At 49.6% G+C, this 22,187-nt stretch overlaps 1 protein-coding gene across 6 annotated transcripts in view; it reads right to left on the bottom strand.

Annotated features, from left to right (window-relative positions):
* Positions 1–22,187, bottom strand: part of TfAP-2 (transcription factor AP-2) — a 302,474-nt gene that overhangs the window by 108,968 nt on the left and 171,319 nt on the right. The window contains exon 1 of one of the 6 annotated variants that reach the window (XM_070540081.1): positions 20,196–21,996. The exons of 3 other annotated variants lie outside the window; for them this stretch is intronic. In XM_070540081.1, the coding sequence (XP_070396182.1) occupies positions 20,196–20,477 (282 nt within the window). In that variant the 5' untranslated portion in view covers positions 20,478–21,996. Of the gene's footprint in view, positions 1–20,195; positions 21,997–22,187 lie in introns of those variants that run through there. 2 more of the 6 variants (XM_070540082.1, XM_070540083.1) reach the window with 2 other exon arrangements.

Below are 22,187 nucleotides of genomic sequence, written 5' to 3'. Positions count from 1 at the left end.
ATGGAAACCTGCCACACAACTATGGTGCCCATAGGTATTTTTTTATCTTGCGAAAATGTTTTAATTGTTGGCGGTAATATAATTTGTCGAATAGTGAAGATTTCCTCTAGCTATACTCTCAAACGCTCGCATAACGTCGCTAGTGCCGCCATATTGAATTCCGGCAGTGTCGTCGTTGTTTGCTGCGCGTACGTGGTGTGTTCACGTCGCGAGATGGAGACTGCACAATCAGCGGCCGCAGGAAATACCCAGAAGAAACCACAGTTGTTGGAATAACATATTGAATAAAACGCGTTACGCCTGCGCGCACAAAGGAAGGGACGACAAAGACGTGAAAAAGGACGACAGAAACGGGGGCATCACCAATGAACAGCACGCACAGTAAAACACCGGCTGCACATAGTTGCTGGACCAAGTTAAATGGCTGCTAACAACGCAAAAACGCGAATAAAATAAACGACCATAAGCATTATTAGCCATCAACAATGAAAAAAATGTATTTTTAGGTTCTACAGTAGCTAAGTGTGATTAAATGCGCAGCTTTTTAGGAATGTTTTCTCTCTTGTGGCTTTAACAGCCAGCGCTATTTTTCTTGCGGCGTTCATCTGAAGAACCACCTAAAGAAGTTCAGTGCGGTGCCGTGTGTCATCGGCGCAACTCCTTTCTGTAAAGGGTCCTTCAGAGTAGCAAAAGGGGTTTACTGGAAAGGACTTTAGTTATGCCCGTGTGTCAGGGGTATAAATAGTCTATACAAAAACCGTGCCTCACTTTTTATCGGTTTGGCTCCTCATGACAATACGTTTTCCGAATGTGGAAATGCGCGAAACACGCAGGGACACGTGAAGTACATGCAGACACACGGAGGGATTGTGGCACGAGTGGCCCGTTATCGTGCTCAAAATCAGGGTAGTAAGGGCAGTGCAAGGGCGTAAGTTGGAACAATGCTCAAATGAACGAATAATGAATCGAAACTGTACCCAGAAGGAAAAGCACCGCGCTAAAGCGACGATAGCGGCAAGCACGATTGGTGATAGTCGAATCTAATCGCACCGTCGAAGTAGGACCGGTACTTAAACACCCGTCGCCAAATACATTTCATATGGATCGCTGGCGCTCGCGCGAAATTCGAGATATGTAGTCGCGCGAGCATTCCGATTAGACGCTCCACCCTCACAATCGCATTGGTGACGACGTTCACGAGGCAGTTCCTAAGTTGCAGCGAATTCGAAAGTCCAAATTCCAGCCAATCGCGATAGCAAATATGATTGGAGAAAGCGAATGGCCAATAACTGATTCGGGTCTAAGAATTGAAGGGACCTGTTTTTTTTTTTCTTTTCGAAGGCGGCCTCTGATAACAATGAGCTAAACGCGAGGGTTTATAAAATAGGGAAAGCAGGGTTCTTTGTAGGGGACGGACAAAGTCTCCGTACAAGAGAGGCGTTTATTCCGAAGTTGTCGACCTGAGTGGTCGTGAAGTTAACAGCGCAACCTACAGCCGTACTTCATTTACCTTTTCTTCGCTAATGAGAAACTGCGCGTTTTCTTTTCTCCAGATCTCCACTAACAGCGTTCACCCATAAGAAGTAAAGCAATGCACGATGTGGCGACAAGGATTTGTGCCAGCCAATTGTGAAAACGAACATAACATTAGCGAAGCCGATCAACCAATGAGAAATAGCTCCGACGAACTATAGATAAAGCTTAAAACACTCGTAGACAACTGAAGAATTCGGTGCAAGAGAGAGAGAGAGCAATAGTGAGGTGAGTTCGCGGCTGCCACGACGTCACAGAAATGAGCGAACGCAATACGCTGGCACATCTACGCAAATTCGCTTCGGTTCGGGACAGCGGTGTACGCGGCAATGCATTCTCGGGGTGTCCCCCGTTTGCTGTGAACTAAGCCCCTGGCTCGCTCTCCGCCCATCAAGCAAGGAGCTATTTTCCGCCGCGCAAGCACCGACGCCCCGGGGCAGCTTCTCGCAGCTCCGAGAGCGACACTGCACGGTTTTCGAAGAAGCGCACAAATCCGCGAGGGAACCGATACAAAGTGGCACAGAGACGACGGCCGCTGCTTCTCCGCGGGAGGCGTTTTTGTTTACCTCGGATGAAGAATGCGCCCCCGAGTGGCAACAGCTCGGCAGCGCGGGCCGCCGTGACGCTTCGCACATTAGCAGCGCGAAGGTGGCGCCGCGCTCGGCCAGCGGCTCAAAAGCGTGACTGGCGCGTCGGTGGCAGCAGCGTCGAAGCGCGACTGATTTACCGTTTCCTTCACGCCTCGAGTCGAAGCGGCGCTGCGGTCAACGGTGCGTCGTGCCCATCGTGCCCGAGCGTTTTTGTTTGTTTGTTTGTTTGTTTGCGAGGGCGGGTGCTTACTTCGCGCAGTCGCCCAGCGGAACGACACGAAACGATGCTCGTTCCCTGTGTGCAGAGAAGAGCGGCTAGCGCGGTGCGACGCGTGGTAAGACGGGGAAGGGAGGAGGGGGAGGGGCTTCAGTGCGCATGCGCAATGCATATACACTTCCGTGACCGCTGCCGATGCGCAATGCTAAAAGCACACCACCCACTTATTTCTTATTATTACGTTTTTAAGGGTAGAGCACTGCAGGCTTAAATGGTCTTCTTACACACACCCACACACACACGTCATTGCTTCCCACTGAAATCCGGTCGCCGCTGTCAGGAATGGGTGAGCTCAGTTCAGTCATTTAAAGAAACCGACGCAGCTCGCGCAACAAATTCGAAATTTCTAATTAGCTTCTAAGTGGTAGGTATTGCAATTGACGAATCCGAGGAAGTCAACGCAACAGTGCCCTCCGCTTCCCTCGTATCGCGAGAAAAGTGCGAGTTATAAAGCGAGGGCTTCTCTCCACGTCTCATTCCGACGCCTCGATCTCCGAGCGGTCTCGGCATCCCAGCTGCTGTATCCTGGCCGGCATCACGGCTCCGCCTTCAGGCACCTTCTTACGTTCCTGGAGGATACGGGGCTGTCGCGTAAATTGTTAATGCGTCGCCTGGCTATTACAGACAGCGGTACCTAACGGTGCCGGGCTCTGCAATCGGCTCGAGCTTCTGTCTCTCTTCTCTTTTTTTTTATTTCTTCTTTACGTCCCCCTCACCTTCCCCAAAGGGCTGAGTCGTGCTCCCTAAAGGGCTGCAGAAAATAGCGCCTCTTCCTCTTCCCAATCACACTCGCTCGTCGCGTGTATACACATTGCGCCGCAAATCACGCTAGCATTCGACAAATTATTTTATGGAAATCGGCGGTGGTTGTGACGATGACGACAGGACGAAAGAGAAAGACATCGACAGTTGCGGTAACCCTCTGTCATTCCCCATCGTCTTTATTAACATTAAGAATACCTGCCAGTCTAAATCGTTCTACGAACTTTCTTATTTATTGTAAACGTAATCATCCCTTCACCTGGCCTGGCTTCTCAATTACACGGCTTCGAAATTTTACAGCGTTTGTCAGGAGTTGTCGATTCCTCACGAGAACATGCCTTGCTTTTTTTTTTTGCAGGGTTATGGATTTGTTATTCTCGATGCATTCCTCTTTTCGTCGCAAGTCGAACCAGAAGAGTAGCCAAAGCTTCAACGAGGCACCAACGTCTTCCATAGATTTATTAATACGAAAGAATGAAAGAAAGAGAGAGAGAGAGAGAAAGGAAGGACGAAAGAGAGAGAAACTGCACGGGTTAAAGCCGGCGGAGAAAGCGTGCGTCAGCCAGCGAGAGGAGCAGTCGTCGCTTCCCGTATCAAAACACACACAAGGGCACGCTCGGTCACGCGAGCCCTACCAAGCATGGCGCCGCTAAATCATCTACTCGCAAAACGCACGCCCCGGTATAGCGAGCGAGCGGCTTTTCGTTTTCCTTTTTTTTTTTCTGCCAAAGGCTCCGCTCTTCATCCAAGCTTCGGCAGTCATTCACGCTACGTGCGCGACCACTAGCTCAAACAGAAGAGTTGAGGAAAGAAAAAAAAATGAAAAGCTGCGACGGTAAATGGACGTGCCCGGTTAATCGGTTCTCATAAGTTCCTCTATTTTTTTTATTCCTTTCTATTTTTTGTCCTTTTCTTTTGTCCCATTCATGTCCATGGAAGCGACTTTCCATGTGGTGTGCGTCCTTATTGCGGCTGCGCGCATACAGACTTTTCCTCGGACGCTTGGCTGACCTCGAAAAGCAGACCCGCGCTAACGAGCCTGTTAGTGCGGAGCATAACGTCGCCTCTTAACAGGCACTTTGGGGAAGGTGAGTTAATTCCTACCTGCCTCCCCTCGTTTGGGACCACTTCATCGATAAAGCAACTGCATGTCCGAACTAGAATCCTCCAGAGCCCGACGCTCCGACCAGGCAACAGAGGTATGCCCTATCCGAGATAATAACCTTATAGGGAAACGAAAGCGAAAATATAAATCAGTTTAGACTAACAAAACATTGAGAACTCTGCAGGCAGTCATTTCAAAGTAAGTTTGATTATTAGATGAGAAAATGAAGGTCGAAGTATCAGTATTTGAATTTCGCGCCGAAACCCCGACGCCGGTACGTCAGTGTGACGCCAGGGATTCCAAAGTATGCTTTCGCATTTGGGCCACGTTGGCTGAGTAAAGGCTCCCGAAACTTGCGATGCATAAGATTTGGTTCTTTTACAACACAATGTAGTCAGTCTGTACCGCTGTATAAGTAAGTAGGCCCTAGAAGATGCCATCAGAATCCATGACGTCACAGCGACCAGGTGCGGGAACTTCGAGGAGGCGTCGCCACCCGTCTTTCGTTCTTGCGCTTTTTCTGGATTACCAAGCGTCTTATCGTGGTAAGAGTAGGGCTTTTGGCGTCGCAGAGAGGTAATTTACTGAAGCAGAAGGAAATCATTTTTCTCTTTAGTGTTCCTTTAACACCCTCCTTCCGACGTGCAAGCAAGAGCTTTAAGAAGGCTGGTGCGTGGCGTCACTTCGCATGACATTAATGCAACATAGCCAATAGTGCTGTCTTCTGCATCCTTCGGTTATGGCAGATAGCGCTCCGAGACGCTGCGTGGCCTTACACCGCCTCTGGGATCAGCGCGGTTTGTATTGTGCACTGCCTCCGAGATCGGCACCACCCGATACGGAACAGGTTGGAAGCGTTCGTAAGGAGTACAATTCAGTCATCACGTCATCATCGCCGTGACGCTGTCGTCACGCACGCTCGCATCGCACCCGCAACAGCTGACCAGACACATGGATATCGCGCCATCTGGTAACGCTTGGCGAAACTCCAAACTGTGCCATAGATAGGCACCTACCTGGTAAAACGCTTAGCGTAACATTGATTCTCAAAAATGCGTGTAATATGATGTTTCATTTGGTTTCTTTTTTGAGAATTTGGCAATAGCGACTAGCACACCTGTTCTGTGCCGTGGTCCCCTTTCGCCGTCAAACGTACTCTGTACTAACTTGTACTCTGTACTAACGTACTCTGTAACTCTGTACTATACTTTCGATTGGTAAGCAGACGGGCGCGTTCACAGACAGAAGTTTAGTGCCCGGACCAACCGTCAGTGAGTTATTAACCGAAAGAAATGTCGACACAGTGTCCCATGTTATTATTCAATCCAAATGGCCACTGGCATGCTTAATGCCGAATACACACCAGTACCCGCCAGACAGTCTCTGCCTGACCTGCTTCGACATGAGTCAGCTCTTGAGAGGAGAGACATTCATCGAATCCATATTAAATCTGTTCCCCGCCACCAACACTTAAGCTGTTTCTCACACTCCAATGATTCTGACCATGTACTCCTTTCGTAAATGTTAAAAAAAAAATTATGGGGTTTTACGCGCCAAAACCACTTTCTGATTATGAGGCACGCGGTAGCGGAGGACTCCAGAAATTTCGACAACCTGGGGTTCTTTCACGTGCTCCTAAATCTAACTACACGCGTGTTTTCGCATTTCGTCCCCATCGAAATGCGACCGCCGTGGCCGGGATTCGATCCGGCGAACTCGTGCCCAACACCATAGCTACTAAGCAACCACGGCGGGTTTTCGTAGTTGTCTGGGCTGACTACAGTGAATGGTGAGCACAATGCTCTCGACCAATTGTGCTCCGGCATCCATGTGTTAAACAAGCGAAACACGCGTGAATATGCATAGTCACTACAGCTAAACCGCTGGTTCCTATTTGAGTTCGTTTTCCATTAAAGCCCGCTTACTTAAACATCGAATTCGTCGCACTTTGGGAAAACCCTGCCGCATACAGCGGGCGGAGACTCCCGAAACGCCCGGCACCAAGAGGGCCACATACAAAAATTGTCCAGTGATGCCGCGATAGGCGATGAGACGAAGCGACACCCAAGTGAGGAAGGAAGGAAGGAAAAAGTGGAGAAGGAAAGGAAGGGACGTTAACCAGTTCAGCTCAACCGGTTCGCCACCCTACACATGGGAGCGGGATGGGGGGGATGTGAAAGATGGGGAGGAGAGGGAGAGCACATAGCACAGCACACACATCGTCCGTTAGAGTCCATCGCTCTTGCGTGGTAGGTGACATCACTGTCACAGCCGCTTGTCCAATCCCGTCTCTTTCAAAAACCGAAGTAGTCCCTTCGTCGCCTTCAGCTGCGATGTCTTCTGTCGGCGACCCAGGCGAAATATCTTCATATCTATATGGGCTACGCGCGCTATTTCGACGGGTGGTCCCGTTGTTGCGGACAACGCAGTATAAGCTTCAGACGCCCACCTTCGTGTCTTTCGGTTCGTAAAACATTGAGTTAAAACAGTTTCGTCGAGGCAGAAAGGCATTTACGGGGGCGTGCGCGTGCGATTCTGGGCACAAAAAAAAGAAAAGAAATCGTGCACACACAGTTGCGACGTACGCCAGTACACGCGTGCTGAACAAGCACCCCCCCCCCCCTTACTCCCTCCTTCTAGCTTTCAACGAGCAAGTGTGTTTCTTTCTGCAGGGGTAGCGAACCCGTTTGCGCACAAATCGTTCGGTCACGGAATGCGAGCGGGTCCGAAGCGCTCCACCGGGCAGCGGCCACAGCCCATCATCGCTGGCACCAGGCTGTACATACACGACGAAATGAAGGAAGAAAGTCCTCCTGCAGGGGGCTGCGTGTGATGGGCGCCACCCGCATAACTGGCGCTGTGAAAGAGTTAAGGTGCAGTGCCGGGCACCTTGTTTATCCTGGAGAAAAAAAACATGGAAGTTTGCCCTACTTCTCTTAGGAATTCGATCCATCGCCAAAAAAGGAGAAGTCGCAGAACGACCGATTTTGGTTACGCACATTTACGAGTCGACCCGCTCGAAATGAACAGGTTGGTGCGGTAAATGTACACAGACATAATTCGATACACGCCCCCAACTCGCATATAACGAACTTTCGACACGTTTTCGTTGTATACGGATTTCTTATTTCCAGCGGAAAAAAGAAGCCATGAGGGAGCCAGTTTATTAAATACACAACTACGTGCATGAGGGGCAATAATTTTTGCGCGTGACTTTCATGTAGCGTTCCTGAGCGTCAATAAAAGCGGCGTTCTGCTACGTCATCAAGCGGCAGGCGACACCTTGCATTGGACGAAAAGTTCGATAATATTAAAAGTCGAATTTATTATGAAGGAGTTATCTTGAAATCAGTCTGGGCCACAGAGTTTTGCGCGTGCGACTGATATAATAATTCGCTTTATCCGTGTCCGTTACAGTTGGGTTCAACTGTAATACTATTCGTAACACGCCAGTGTATCGTCTTAATCGTCATCATGACCAACTTTATCGGCAGCAGCCTGATACATGTGCACCGCAGGAAGAGTATCTCTCCCTGCTAGGTGTCTCAAAAATGGCGTCTGTGACGCGCTTCCGGCTACCGAATTGCGCACGCGGTCAAGAAAAGCACAGCCTTAGAGATCTGTTCTTATTAGCGAGAGAGATCCGTCGCTCGGGCGTGGGTTTGGACACCACCTATTACGCCTGTCATGCGTCAGATGACTGAGGTATGAGATATAGGATAATGAGATTAGGAAATTTTCAGGCACAAGCTAATGTAAGCTGGTGCGACACAGCGGTAATTGGACATAGCTGGGTATGGTTTTTGGCCTGCAGTAAAGATAATTAGGCCGATGATGATGTCGATGTTTAGCAGATCATTGAGCATGCGTCAGAAACTAACAAAATGGCTTCAGTTTCTTCCCTTCTAAGCACTGTTTACCAACTCGCTACCGATTTCAATCTTTAGTTCTTGTTGTTTCCTTGTCTTTTTTTCTATGCGATACGTATTTTTTACAATACTCTGTTCTGAATTATTTTTTTTTATTTGTGCAACTGTTTTTCGTGATTGTTCCTAATATCTAAACTTTTTTTCTCTCTCAATCGACCGAATCCCCAGACACCTCTAAAAGGAGTTCGGATAATATCGCTTTGTGTGTACGTCTTTATTTCTAATTAATTATGATCACGCCAATTCCATTTGATTTGAATGAAAACGTGCCTCTTGAATAACGAGCACATTCCTTCTGTGCGTAAATTCACATTCACCGCACGGGACAGTCGTAGAAGCTATAGAAAACGCTGTACAGCTTCTTGGAGTTCATGCGGGAAGCGCTAGCTGCTCCAGAATTTTCGTTCTCTCTGACAAAACTGCCAAAATACGAGGACCGCAGCACCCAACAGCAGTTCTTTCGCACAACAAAGACAATGCAGTCAATCGAAACCGAAAGTTGTGGTAGTTCGTGAAGTCGTCTTTACGAAGAGATGGCCGTTCAGGTCTGCATGAAAGGAGTGGGCGAACTTGTCTAGCTCCTAGTATAAATATAAGCAAGTCTAAATTCACCTGACCACGGCATGACGATCGATCCAGACAATTTGCAGCTTATCCCTCTCTGTAGCATCGGTGTGCTTGAGGCAGTAGAGAAGTCCCAGTCGCATACGTCAACTTTAAAAGGGTCTGCAGGTGTAACGTGTCCAACAGATCATCATCATGATGCGTTCAAAAAGCCGTAATGTGCACCACACACAAAAAACATCCCTGTGTAATCTCACCAGACCCTTAGCTCTGGGAAAGGTAATTGCTCTCTGTGTGCATTGATTACACGGTGTTGCGACCGGGGATCCAAAGATTTGTGGCATCCATTCAGCGTGGAAGAGTAAGGGAACGTGCGGCTGGGCCTGATATCCAAGACGTTTAAACGCACACGTTTATATTACATTAAGTACAAGAGTTTTGCAAGAAGTAATAAGAAGTTCATGATCAAGTTTTAGCAGCCGATATCTCCAAGCGTCCGTCTCTCCTTTCAACACCTGCGTCGTCATTGTCCAGTCGCCTTCCCCGAATCCGGCGTTAGCAGACGGGCGACGTCATATAGCCCTTTCCCTCTGGAGAGAGCTATGGACATCAGTGTACACAAACAGGCAAGGCGGGGAGGGGGGCACACTGACCCCTTCTCCGGCGTGGAGTATGGGCGGAGGACAGGCGATGTGAAGGGTGTTCCCTCCTGAGAGGCCTACTCATGGTTGAATTCGTCTTGGCAGATGCTCCCGTCTTCGCAGAACCTCGGACTAAAGGCCCTGTGAAGGACGTCCCCTCCTGGCAGACCTACTCATGGTTGAATTCGTCGTGGCACATCCTCCCGTCTTCGAAGAACCTCGGATTGCAGGACCCCACTGGTGGCTACTAATCCCCCGAGTTGAGGATGGCTTTGACGAACTCGTCGGCGCGTTCCCGATTAGTGCGCGATCCGCGACCGACAGTTGTCGCGCGCTAAACTACCTGACCACGCGGAATCGAGCTATATGCATAATGCAATTTTTCAAGGCGTTGGAGCTTAATAATAATAATAATAATAATAATAATAATAATAATAATAATAATAATAATAATAATAATAATAATAATAATATCTGGTATAAGCACAATGACACGTTAATTCCAGTATCAGTTGAATACAATCTATATCGTGATTCTTGCTTGAATCACTTCACATAAAGTACAACGTGCGCATTGAATCGGCATAATCTTTTTTCTTCTGCGACCGTCCACTAGGCTGAACTGCTTATGGCCCCACCCCGCCCAAATCGTCGGACATTTCGAATAAAATTTTCACTCACTCTGGTGGTTGTACATTGCATTACGTTTCAACTGATCCACAGCTCTGCTGTGCTATTCGTGTTTTCGTTTCAGTTGTCCGTCATATTGCACTGATGCTTGCTGATGTCTCCCTTTGTTGTAACGGTCGTTAGGCAGACAGTGTTATTAAGTAACAAATAAAGACAATAAAATAAGACGTTTCGGAGTGCGGAGGCGCAGGGAACAAGCGAAATGCGGTTTCTTTGGCGAAGCGCGTCCTGAATACTTAAACAGGGTTGAGCGCTGTAGGTAGGGTCCTTGGATTCCTTTAGAATGCCAGTACGTTGCTTTGTAGTGATACAGCTGAATAAACCCGAGTGGACGCTCTCGAAGCCCACAACGAAACGAGAGCGGAAGCTTGAACGCGGCGTCACCGCCGGGCAGTATGTTCTTTTTTCGGCCATTTCCGGCTTAATTACAAGGCGACCGCCGTACGCCGGGTCAGACTTTTCTGACGTCACAAAGAAAGGAATTTACGAATCCTATATTATATGGATAACATTTGCCTAGTCGATTTGTTGTACCTGTGTAAATAGTTCTTTCAATCACTGTATCATATCTGTTATCCTGTCCCCCACTACTCCCTCGCCCCTTCAGTATTACTCTTTCGCTCGTTCTTCCATGCGTAAGCCGACTGCTCTAGACCGTTATTGCGTCGGCAATAATTTTTCTTCCGTTCTTTTCCCGTCATATAGCTATTCATTTATTTAAATAAACAACCAAGCACAACTTAAAGCCTTTATGGCAAAGTTCTTCGGGACGACCAAATTATTCGTTATACGGGTCACTTCGCTGCGAAGGTCGCACACCTCGCAACAGGACAGGGACAGAATCATTCCTTCGTTATCCAGGTCATCTTCATCTCATTGAAGCGGTGTTAGTTGTAGAGGCGCTGGACTACTACTACTACTACTACTACTACTACTACTACTACTACTACTACTACTACTACTACTACTACTACTACGACTACTACTACTACTACTGTTCTACTACCACCACCACCACCACTACCACCACTACTACCACTACTACTACTACCACGAGTCCTCTAAAACTTGAAGATTGAACACAACGTCAAGCCCTCGATTTACCCGCCGTGGTTGCTCAGTGGCTATGGTGTTGGGCTGCTGAGCACGAGGTCGCGGGATCGAATCCCGGCCACGGCGGCCGCATTTCGATGGGGGCGAAATGCGAAAACACCCGTGTGCTTAGATTTAGGTGCACGTTAAAGAACCCCAGGTGGTCGAAATTTCCGGAGTCCCCCACTACGGCGTGCCTCATAATCAGAAAGTGGTTTTGGCACGTAAAACCCCAAATATTATTAATTAAGCCCTCGATTCCTCGTTGGCTTACCTTGAACCAACTGACTGCCCATCATAATTCTGGCTGTCATTCCCTCTCTAACTTATAGTCGCGTTCAGTACGAGCTCCAACGTGGTATGGTGTCTGTGGTCGAAGGGGCTCCATAACTACACGGTGGCGCCAACGTGCGATAAATTGGTGTAGTTAGTACAAGTAATTAGGACGGCGTTTAGTTCTCCCATCGTTTTTCGCACATCAGCACCACCGCACCGTCTTGGAGACCTTTCGAGCGCTGAGACAGTGTTGTAGCTCAGCTTGAACGCGACCGCGCATCACATAAAAAGCCAGCAGCGAAATCGAGACGGCAACTCGAACTGGAACGATCATCACTGAAGACATCAAAAGTGGTGTAGAGATATAAAGTCATAAATCCTTTTACTTTTCTTTTTTTTCTCGCGTTCTTCTTTTAGGGCGTTTATCACCCCACTCCGTTGCCGAGTAGCAAGTAGGCGAATACTTGCGACACGAGCTAACCTCTCCGCTTTGAACAACAAGATCTCTCTCTTACTCTCATCCAACGCAGAGGCACAAAGACAAAAAAATATGAAACGCAGTCAGTGCACGTGTAAGTCCACTTGATGCACAAGAATGACACGACGGAACCGGGACAAAGTAAAAAAAAAAAAGAGATAAGCGCAGATAATGAATGCAACCGCAAATGACGGCGGGATTACACGCCTGACGCTTCGTCTCGGAGCGCGACATTTTTTCCCGCTCCTTAATGCGCCGGCGTCACGCGACAGCGTATCGACAACGACCGGAGCCGTCGCCTAATTGGAGTGATTAGTTCACGGACGTCAAAGCTCGCCGCGCGTGCGGTTCAATTTTCTTGCTTCGCCCGTCGCGGGCCGGTCCCCTCGAGGGCGGGGCAGGAATGTCTTTCTCTGAGCGTGTACGCGTACCTGGAACAGCAAAGAACGCTAAGCGGCCTCCTTCCAAAAAAGCGACGTTGCCAAAGACGAACCGACGCGGAATTTCGGACAGCGTGAGGAAAAGCTTAGTTCCAGATAAGTAGCAATACCGTGTGGCAATACCGTGTGGCAATACTACACAAGTGGCAATACCAGATAAGTGGTAATGCCATAACGCTGACACCCTCCTTCACTCACACACAAACACACACACACACACACTGGTGATAAAAAAATTGGAAGCTTTTTTTTTTCCTTCGAGTAATCATGGCGCTCTCAAACATTGCGACAGCGAGTGTCGTCTGCTTGTTCAGGCTAGTGATTATGATAGCCCATGGCAGGCCAGCGCCGTCTGCTCAAAGCAATTCAATTAAAAACACAAGTGACAATATACGTATTCTGTATATTTCTATAATCTATATCGCTACGGGGCGATACAGAAGCTTCGCGGCTGGTTTCGAGCCGAAGGCAGACGACAATGGCGAGGGATACCAGGTGCATGGTGACGTGGCTGTAATATATTCAGCTAGTGTGCAATTAAAGGGCCTCCGCAGTATACCTGCTTTTTGTAGAACCTGTGCTCTTACAACAAATATTAAGCGCTGTCTTATTCGAACAATATTTTGTTCGAGCTCAGACAAGCTGGCGTTCGTTACGGTCACTTCAATTTGCATCTTTTTCTTTGTCTATTTAGCGCCTAGAACATTATCTCGGAAAATTTTCCCCGCATAATTATCCCACCTTCTAATCCGCATCAACTGCCCGCGAGTAAATGCGAGCATTGTGCTAGTACATAAGGTAGGCAGCTTGTACCTGCTGAAGCCCCTCCATCCACGCGCCACCACCGCTTCGGTACCTGCCAGAGGGCGGTATAACGATGTCATTTCGGGCTAGGCGACTATTTGACACGACCGCGTTTCAAAGGAATGCAAATAAAGCATCATCATCATCATCATCATCATCATCATCATCATCATCCAAACTTGGGCGACACCGGCCGCTAGCGGTGCGAATAAAAAGGGGCACCAGATTACAATGACGCATGGCGTAAGATGTCGTTCAGCTGGGTGTTACGCACCCAGCTTTGCCAAGCTTAAAGGGATTGACAACCGATTTTTAAGGACGTAGTGTTTTATGGCGCAACGCAAAGCCCACCCCCGGTAGCGCTTACATCTGCAGCAGTTACTTCCAAAAGCGTGTGGATATTCAGTAAGCAGAATTTTTCGATCTGAGGAGCCTCGTAAAAAAAAAAAAGAAAGTAAGAGTCCCTCCTCCAGTAACGCTGAAAATAGAGCGATATCTATAACCCGCCACGCAAACTGTCATATCTGCCGATCGTTCTTGTTTCACAAGATTGAGTAACTGTGGCTACACCATCTACATTTTGACCTTTTCAACCACTTTTGAATATCAAAAAGCTTGTGCGATAAGTTCGCCTTGTTGTAATGACATTTCTTATATTTGCACCGCGTTCCCCCCCCCCCCCCCCAATTACGCGCCTACGTCATGGCTGGCTGGCCCCCGTCGTCATTGTTATGTCGATAGACGAGCCAAGCCAACTCACCGAAAACGAAGGTGAAGGCAGCACCACATTTCTGCTTACTACAAACGAAAGCTTATCTAGCACATTGCAAGTCAGCAAAAAGCTTCAGCCTTTAAAGGACGGTCCATATTGTAGCACCATAAAAAAGCCTACCCTTCGAAGTGTCTAAACGCACAGTGGTTTCTTTTGAAAAGCGAATAGGAATCTTTAAAACCGTATTTTTCGATCTGCGCAGTGGCGTAGTCTCATCGTCAAACTTGGGGTACGGAAAAACCGCAACGCCCACTGGGCTAGACGCAACGGCAGCGCAATAGAAGAGCTTCAAGACCTGCAACGCCAAAACTTCGTGCAGCAATCGCTGCGTAACCCGTCCTCGATGGGAATGTTAGGTGCAGTGTGGTGCCCGCCGGCGCCCGTTGAGCTCCTGGGGATGCCTGTGCACCGGGGGGGCTAGTTCCGTTTACTTCTTTGTCGCCAGCTGCTTCTGGCGCGCAGCCCAGGCGCGCGAGACGCTGCACCGCACTGCACGCAACAGTCGCAACGAGGATGGGCCGCGCCGCTATTTGTGCTTGAATTTTTCGTAATGCAGGAAAGTGGCCTCGCGGGTTTTGCAACCCGTCCATTCAATAACCGACCTCCGCACGCAATACGTTTGCGTGGGTCTTTATAGAAACATTGTGCATGGCCCAGGAGGCATGCTCACATTGTGATAAGGAATGCCTTTGAAGAATGTGGGCCTGCTCGCCATGCCTACACTGGTGTAATGACTAAGCACGTGCGCCTTAAAAGCACAACGCATTTTCAACATCCTGACAAAGACAGCGTTCCTCGTGACTCCAATACTCGCGCTGTGGCATTTCACTTTGTCGTGAAACCCCGGTTAGAGCATCGCGCGCGTAATGCGAAGACGTGGGGATCGTTCCCCACCTGCGGCAAGTTGTTTTTTCACCCACTTTCGTTGCCATTCGTTTATCATTTCTTTAAGTCAATTAGGAAGTAAGAGTAATTTCCCCTAGTATTGTCCTTGTTGTCTTTGTTCGTTGGCTTCTCGTGATTTGTCCAGAGAGCACACTTCAGGAGAGAGAAGTGGTTCTTGAAGGGAAAAGGAAAGGTTGACGCTATTTTCTGCAGCCCTTGCGGGAGCGTGGCTCCGCGTCAACAGGGGTGGGGGGATAGTGGGAGCAAAGGAGATAGGAGATTCGGGGGTTAAAGTGTCGCCATGGCAGCGGCTGAGCAGTCCGGCAGGAAGGGCTCAGTGGGTCCGGCAGGACCCATTGGCGTAGGGTGCCTCAGCGCACACTTCCCTCACCCGCTCCGTATACGGAGAGGGGGGCGAGGAGGCGTACATTGAGGCACCCTACCCTGACGAACCGCTCCCTTCGCCTGCACCCCGAAGGCGGTGACATTTTTATTAGAGCGAAGCTTTCTTTGCCTCTTGCTTCGACATTCCCGCTGCTGCTCCTGTATAGCACACCGCGTCGGGGGGGGGGTTCAGACGTGCACAGAGTGTGTATACACGACAGAAGCCCGGCAGAGGGGAAAGGTGACGCGAGAAAGGGACTCGTTTACACCTTTCCATCGAGTCGCACGTGCAAGATACCCTCTAGACTGCTGGAATTACCCGTGAGCCCCCACAAAAGCACTGCAGAAACTGCAGAGCTTGCCTTCCTGGTAACGTAGGAGACGAGAGGGAGGCTAGATAAAATGGCGGACGGAAAGGGAGCAGCAAATCGGTAGAACCGACGCAGTCGGTTCTAACTAAATTGGTCGGGGGGAGTTAGGGAGAAGTTGAAGTGACAAGGCAAGAAAACGCTACTGCGGTTGCCGTCAAGCTCGGTAAATTTAAGTTCAAGGTACGGTACGGTACGTTCCTGTTACTTCTGAAAAAATAAACACCACGACAAATTTGTCAGGTGGACAAGTTTCGCGGGCCGTAAAGAAGCAGAGCCGCATGAAAGCGCACCGTAAGGCCAAAGCGGTCGAACGTCAAATCAACACTTCTGTGCCCACCGCGGTAGTTTTGTAGCCATGGTATCGCTCGAGGTCGCGGATTCGAACCCGACAGCGCCAGCTGCATTTCAGCGGGGCGAAATAAAAAACGCTCATGCCCTTAGATTTAGGGACACGTTAAATAAAAGTGTCAAAATTGACCCGGAGGCTGCCACTGCGACGTGCCTCATAACCCTATTGTGGTTTTGGCACGTACATGCCCATAATCCGATTTAATAGGGTAATACGGAGTGATGGAGGTAATACCTCCATCACTGATGGAAATAAAGAAGTTATTATTATTATTATTATTATTATTATTATTATTATTATTATTATTATTATTATTATTATTATTAATAAGTTTAATACTTCTGCCACAGTGCGATGTGTCATGTGAGGCAACGACATGCGAAGCAATGACAACGCTCAACCCTCTCTGAGCTTATTAAGTATGGCGCTTAACAACGCCTCGAGCAAACAGCTCTACCTGTGTATTCTGTGTGCTACGCAGACTAACAGCAGTGGTGCACGCAAGGTAACTCACCACTCTTGTGTTGGACTAAACGCTCAATAAGTTAAGCATTCGCCATCAACATCGCCGCTTGATCACTTTTATCAATGAAAACGAATATGCATAACTTATTTGTCCATGAAGTATCTAGACGTGCGCTTGCAATGCGTTACCGGTCCACTTTATTCAGTGGAGAATACAGCGCCGTCTTGGGGAACGCCACGCGACAGCCAGCGCGCTCGCACAGCGAATCCAATCCAATCCTTTCTGACGTCAGCGCTAGCCAACGCATTCAGGGAAGTACGAAGATTGTGCAGCGCTTGTACGATATGTTTTGGCAGGTGGTGTCTACAACGTGGCGGCCACGACGTGTTTCCTGCTCCGCAGTGACTTTCGGGCGGACGGAGCCAGCAACAACAGGGCCTTCGAGATCCGCTCAAGTTACCCGTAGGCGACCGACGCTGCGGTACGGATTTGGACACAACCTTTTTACACTTAGATTTGTCCCCAAAATGCCGGACCTGGCGTCATCGACGTTGTCGCGACACGCCCACCCAAATTTGATAACGTCGTGCAGCGCTGGAGCACCAGGATTAAGCATACGATGATGACGTTCGTAAAAAATAATGATAAACTGGAGTACTGCGCGTCTTTCTCATGGGTGCGATCGCGCGGGGCAGCTATAGAATGGGGTGAGCCGGTTTAATGTGACGTCATGACGCATCGATCTTTCATTAAACGTTCCTCCACGTACTAGAGAAGAGTTCGTGTGTCTCTCTGGTCTGACGAGTTGTGAGGCCAGTGCATTTCTTCGGCAAAATGGCTATCATGCAATCTACTCAAGGTTTGAAGGCGACAGACTTGATTGTCCGGCTGTAGATCCGCTACACATTGTACAGTGCATGTTATTGATATAGACGTGTGTTTCCTCTCTCTCACTCCACTCCCTCTCCATGTGTAGGATGGCAAACAGGACAATCCCTAGTTAACCTCCCTGCCTGCATTTCTTTCTCTTGCGCTATCATTACACTTTCATTTGCAACGATAAGTGTCAAAGTGAAGAATATTGTGTCTGATTACTTTCTTTCGTCTATATATTTGGCCTCACTGCTCTTCCGCATACAGCCTATGCAGTGCGTTCCAGCGTAATAGAAACAGCCAGCATAGGCGAACAGTTCTGGCACGCCATAGGGTGTCGTCACTGCGGAGCAGCAGCATGCCTGCTGCTCGAGGCAAGGGATCGCGCAAGGCGCGTATCGTAATCTCGCGACCACCGCGAGAACGGCAGGCGGCGCTCTCGACGTCATCGATCACACAAGAGGCCAGCCAGCACCGCGAATCGAAGCTGTGCTGGCAGCCCCCCCCGAGGAATTAACATCAAAGATTATCCTCATCGCTCAGTTGACGGGCAAGCGATCGCGGGTATCCGCGTATACTATGGGCCCACGACTTTGCCTTCCGTCATTAGGGGGTTTTTGGGAAACGGGGTACCCGGAGTTGAGCGCACGATATATCCGCCCTGCTTAAGAATCGAACCTCTCAAGGTTCCGACTTGTTGTCGTTAGGCGAGCTTTAGAGACAGGGCAAACCAGAGTTTATAGCAGAGGCTATCAGGCCTGCGTAAGAACCAAGCTGTTATGACGTATATACAGGCTTCACCTTCTGTCGGAGATTTGCAGAAACAGGGGGAACCAGAGTTTTATACTATATAATGTCCAGCCCTGTATAAGAATGTCAAGCTCTTTTAGGACTTCATATTCTGCCATCCAAAATTATGGAAATCATCATTCACGTTCAGCCACAAAGCTCGCCTTTACTTCTATTACACTTCTTTTAACTTGAAGCAAACTTAACTGAACTTGACTACGAAATGAGCAAAAGGAAGAAACCAAAGAAGGTGAGTAAACAAACGAACTCATTTCGTAGAACAATGACTGCGGCAACGTGCAGCGTTGGGTTGTTGGTGTTGCGTGGATCCAAAAGTGCGATGGTATATCGCAGCAAGACAAATACAGACTCGTGGTTCCTTCTTTCTTTTTTTTTCTTCAGACTATGTTTTCTGAGATAGGTGACGGTACCTGAGAACGAGAAGCTAAATAAGAAAACTTTCACACGAGAATGAGTCGTTAATAGCGTGATTAAATGGCACAGGAACCATTGAGCCTGTTCTAGTAGGAGTAACACAGTATCCATCCAAATTATAAATGTGAAAGTTTCTAAGCGGCCTTGGGAGTTTTACGACGCACGGGGGAAGGCAAGCGAATTTGTGATGAGAACTAGTAAAGTAAGGTTGCAAAGTTCGTCTTGCAATGCAACGAAGCGAAGATACTATTGAGCATATTGGTTGCTAAGCGGGTGAAGTTACTTTATCACGCAGCACAACCTCGTTTATACTTTCCTGTTTCTAACTTTTTCCCGGCTCGTATGCACTGAAACGCCGGCCCCGTTTATTCCCCGAAGGATAATGTGCATTACCTTCCTGTTTGTTACATTTCCATTCCCTGTTACGTCCAAAAACTTCGACGGCAGCCCATCGACGCGGCATCACTCGTAGGTAGTATCTACGTTGGCAGCCGCATGTAAGCGCTGAAAGTTCACGACTTTTCAAAGGCTGGTCTCAATAGTTTCAATTTGGCGCCTTGTCAAATACACCTTCTCTTTCACTTCAAGCACAGCTTTACGTGAAGGTAGCTTTTTGCCCAGTGTGTACAGCTAACGGAAGAATCTTCGGCTGTCATGTTATCTCGGATAATGCGTTATTTGCTCATAATCACATGAAAAACGCATTAAGAAACGTATTAGGACTGTGTTGGGATACAGAAGATGTGTTTTAAATAAAGGGAACTTGGTACCCTTTCAAAGGGTTGCCCGCATCATCATTGGTCACGCTGTGGTGTCTTCTATCAGAAGAGCCATGTGCTTATCATTTCCGCTAACGCCAGGTTTGTCTTCTCGCACTTAGGTTCTTTGGGCTGGAATCACGCCATAACCTTGAGCCAACTCTTCTAAAACGCAATTCTTACAACAGCTACGAAATCGCACCAACAAACCCGACTAACGTTTTGTTTTGTAACCCTGTTTGTTAGGTGTCAGATAACTTGCAGTACTCAGACATGTGTTGAGCCTAAAGGAGAAATCAGGCATCGCTGCAAAAAACGCTCTTGCCTTTGAACATCAACATAAAACAGGATCGCAAAAGATTTTTGTCAAAAAGCCATGTGATTGCTACGTCACTCTCTGGATAGGAGGCCAGAAATACTAGGATTTTTCCTGGGTACATGGCCGTAAGAAAAAGCGCAACAAGGACACCGCGCAGCATACGCATTAGCACAGTTCCTCGAAGCATCACGAATATCTGAAAGTTCTTTTCCTACAACTTTCCATTACACCAGCAAACCAAGCAGTATTCACGCGGAACAAGAAATCCGTAGTTTCATTTATCACGTGGCTGCATAGCGCAACAAAGTCGCCAAGAGAAAAGGGTAAAAAAAAAAGAAGAAAATATGATCGAAATGGAAAGTCAGAGACGGCGTTGCATCATCGGCTATGTGGAAGCAGTAGCAAGGAAAGATGTAATCGCTACCTTCATGCTTTTCTGCGCCGGTGTCCGTGCCAAGAGAAAGCGCGGGAGATCCATCGAACACCCGAGAAAAGAGGAGGAGAAGGAAGATGCGTACAAAAGAAGACTTCTTCCGGGGCTGAACCAGGCAGGAGCAAGAGAGAGAGAGAAGGGAAGCAAGGCTCGGCCTTCTTTTTCTTTTTCGAAACGTACCTCAGTGACGTCAATGAGCTCGAAGGAAGAGGCGACGTCCGTCGAAGGCGTCGTGGCTGGCGAGGACGTCCCGGCAGCGTCGGACATGAACCTCTTGGCGAGCGACGTCGGGCTCATGTCGTCCTCGCCGCTCGAGTCCGGGTCGTGCATCTGGCGACGCTTCTTTCGCGAGGACCCCGGCGACCCAGAGCCGCCGCGGTCCCGGGACCCTGCGGCACCGTTACTGCCCGCGCGAGACGGCGGCGGACTGTCTGTGCCGGTCAACGGGCTCAGCTGAGCCATCGCAGTGCGGACGCCCGCTTCTTTTCGGGGACTCGTCCCGCGGGCCCGTGTTCGGAGACACCCGAGTGCGCGACGTTACAACCGCCAACTCCAGCCAGAGTGCCCCAACTGCTACGCGTCGACAGAAAACTGCGTCTCACTTAAGTTCCGAACCTGCTCGTACCGTTCTTCGTTCGAACACGTTCTTGGCAAGAAAACGTCTCCTAGTCTCCGAATCCTGCGATCGCTTGCCTCGGCAGTCCTGGACCGTGGGGTTTCTTCGATCAGGTGCATTCCATGCCAGGTGCGGCAGCCAGCTAAGAGCACGCAGGTGGCAGGCGCGTAGCGATCACGTGCTTCGTGGTTTTCATGTCGCTGCTATTCACTCTGGTCGTCGACTAGCTGACTGAGACTCCCCGCTACGCACGTGGTCTCGGCCCGTGCGATTCGAAACCGGCAGGGACGAATCGGTCAGTCCGGCTTGTCTGCCCGAATCCAGCGCATGGTCGGTTCCACCTGGATATCACAGTCGCCACGGTTCGGTCTTGCGTCGTGCAGCACCGCCACCACCAACAACACCAACACCACCACCACCTCGCTGTTCCAACGTAGTCGCGGCGAGAAACCGATCGCCAAGTACGGGCAAAGGAAAGCACACACGCGCGGCGGCGTGGTTATGGCGGGCGCGCCGTTGCACGTGAACTTACTACGGTAGCGAGGACAACCACCACCACGCTCTCGCCGCGGGAGCAACAGCACGACGTCAGGGGTGGCTCCAGGTGACGAGACGGCTGTCCACTCGTCGAGGAAATCGACACTCGCTGGAAGGCGCGAAGTCGATCTTGGACGGTCGGTCAACAAACGGTGCCCACCGGCACAGGGTCGCGGGGGCCGCCGCAGGTTAAGAAACAAACACTTTCGCGTATAGCCAAAACCGGGCACGCGGTCGTTGTCTGGCGCGCGCCAACAGGTGGGCGGAGGGGTTAGAATGGGGGGAGGGAGGGGGGGTCGTATGGAAAGAAGAAACCGAGAAGTAAAAGAAAGGGGGGGAGGAAAAGAAAGAAGGGCGCCCAAAAGTGCCGGCGGCGCGAAGAAGATGCCCGCGTAGGACAGACTGTCTCGGAGTGTTGCCGGGAGCGTCGCGCGAGCTACTTTGCCGACGACCAGCGCCACCGGCGTTTTCACCCTAAGGCAGGAGGGAATCGGTTATCTCTCCAGGCTATGAGAGAGGGCGAGGGAATACTGGCCCCGTACGCGGCGAGGAGGTGGGGAGGAGAACGAGACCTTTGCGAGAGGAGAGGGAGAACACGGCTAGGCAAGCGAGGGGGGAATCACGTTGCCCGCTGCCGCGGCAGCAGCACAGGTTGCTGCTGGCTGCTCGTGCTGGTGGTGGCCAGCCGACGCAACGCGCAAGGGGGCACGCAAGAGCAACCAGCGCACGCAGCAGCAGCAACCAAGCAACGGGCACAAAAGGTAGAACGAGAGGTACTCCGAAAAAAAAAAAAAAATTGTCCAGAATCTCGTCCTCTCCAAAGGAGTGGCAAATCTATCCCCCCCCCCCCCCCTCCCTCCGAGCCTCACCACCACCGGCCCCCTCCGCCCCTCCTAACAAGCAAGCAAAGCGGCGATCGCGCGCTCCGAGAGAAGGACGTTTCAAAGCAGGAAGCTACAAGTTCGCCCCGAAAGATTCCTCGTCTTGGGCACCCCTCCCTCCGATACACACACACATAC

Source organism: Dermacentor albipictus, chromosome 6 (assembly GCF_038994185.2).
Source record: "Dermacentor albipictus isolate Rhodes 1998 colony chromosome 6, USDA_Dalb.pri_finalv2, whole genome shotgun sequence".
NCBI lineage: Eukaryota > Metazoa > Arthropoda > Arachnida > Ixodida > Ixodidae > Dermacentor > Dermacentor albipictus.
Note: the sequence above shows the minus strand (reverse complement) of the source record. Positions and strands in the feature narration are given on the sequence as shown.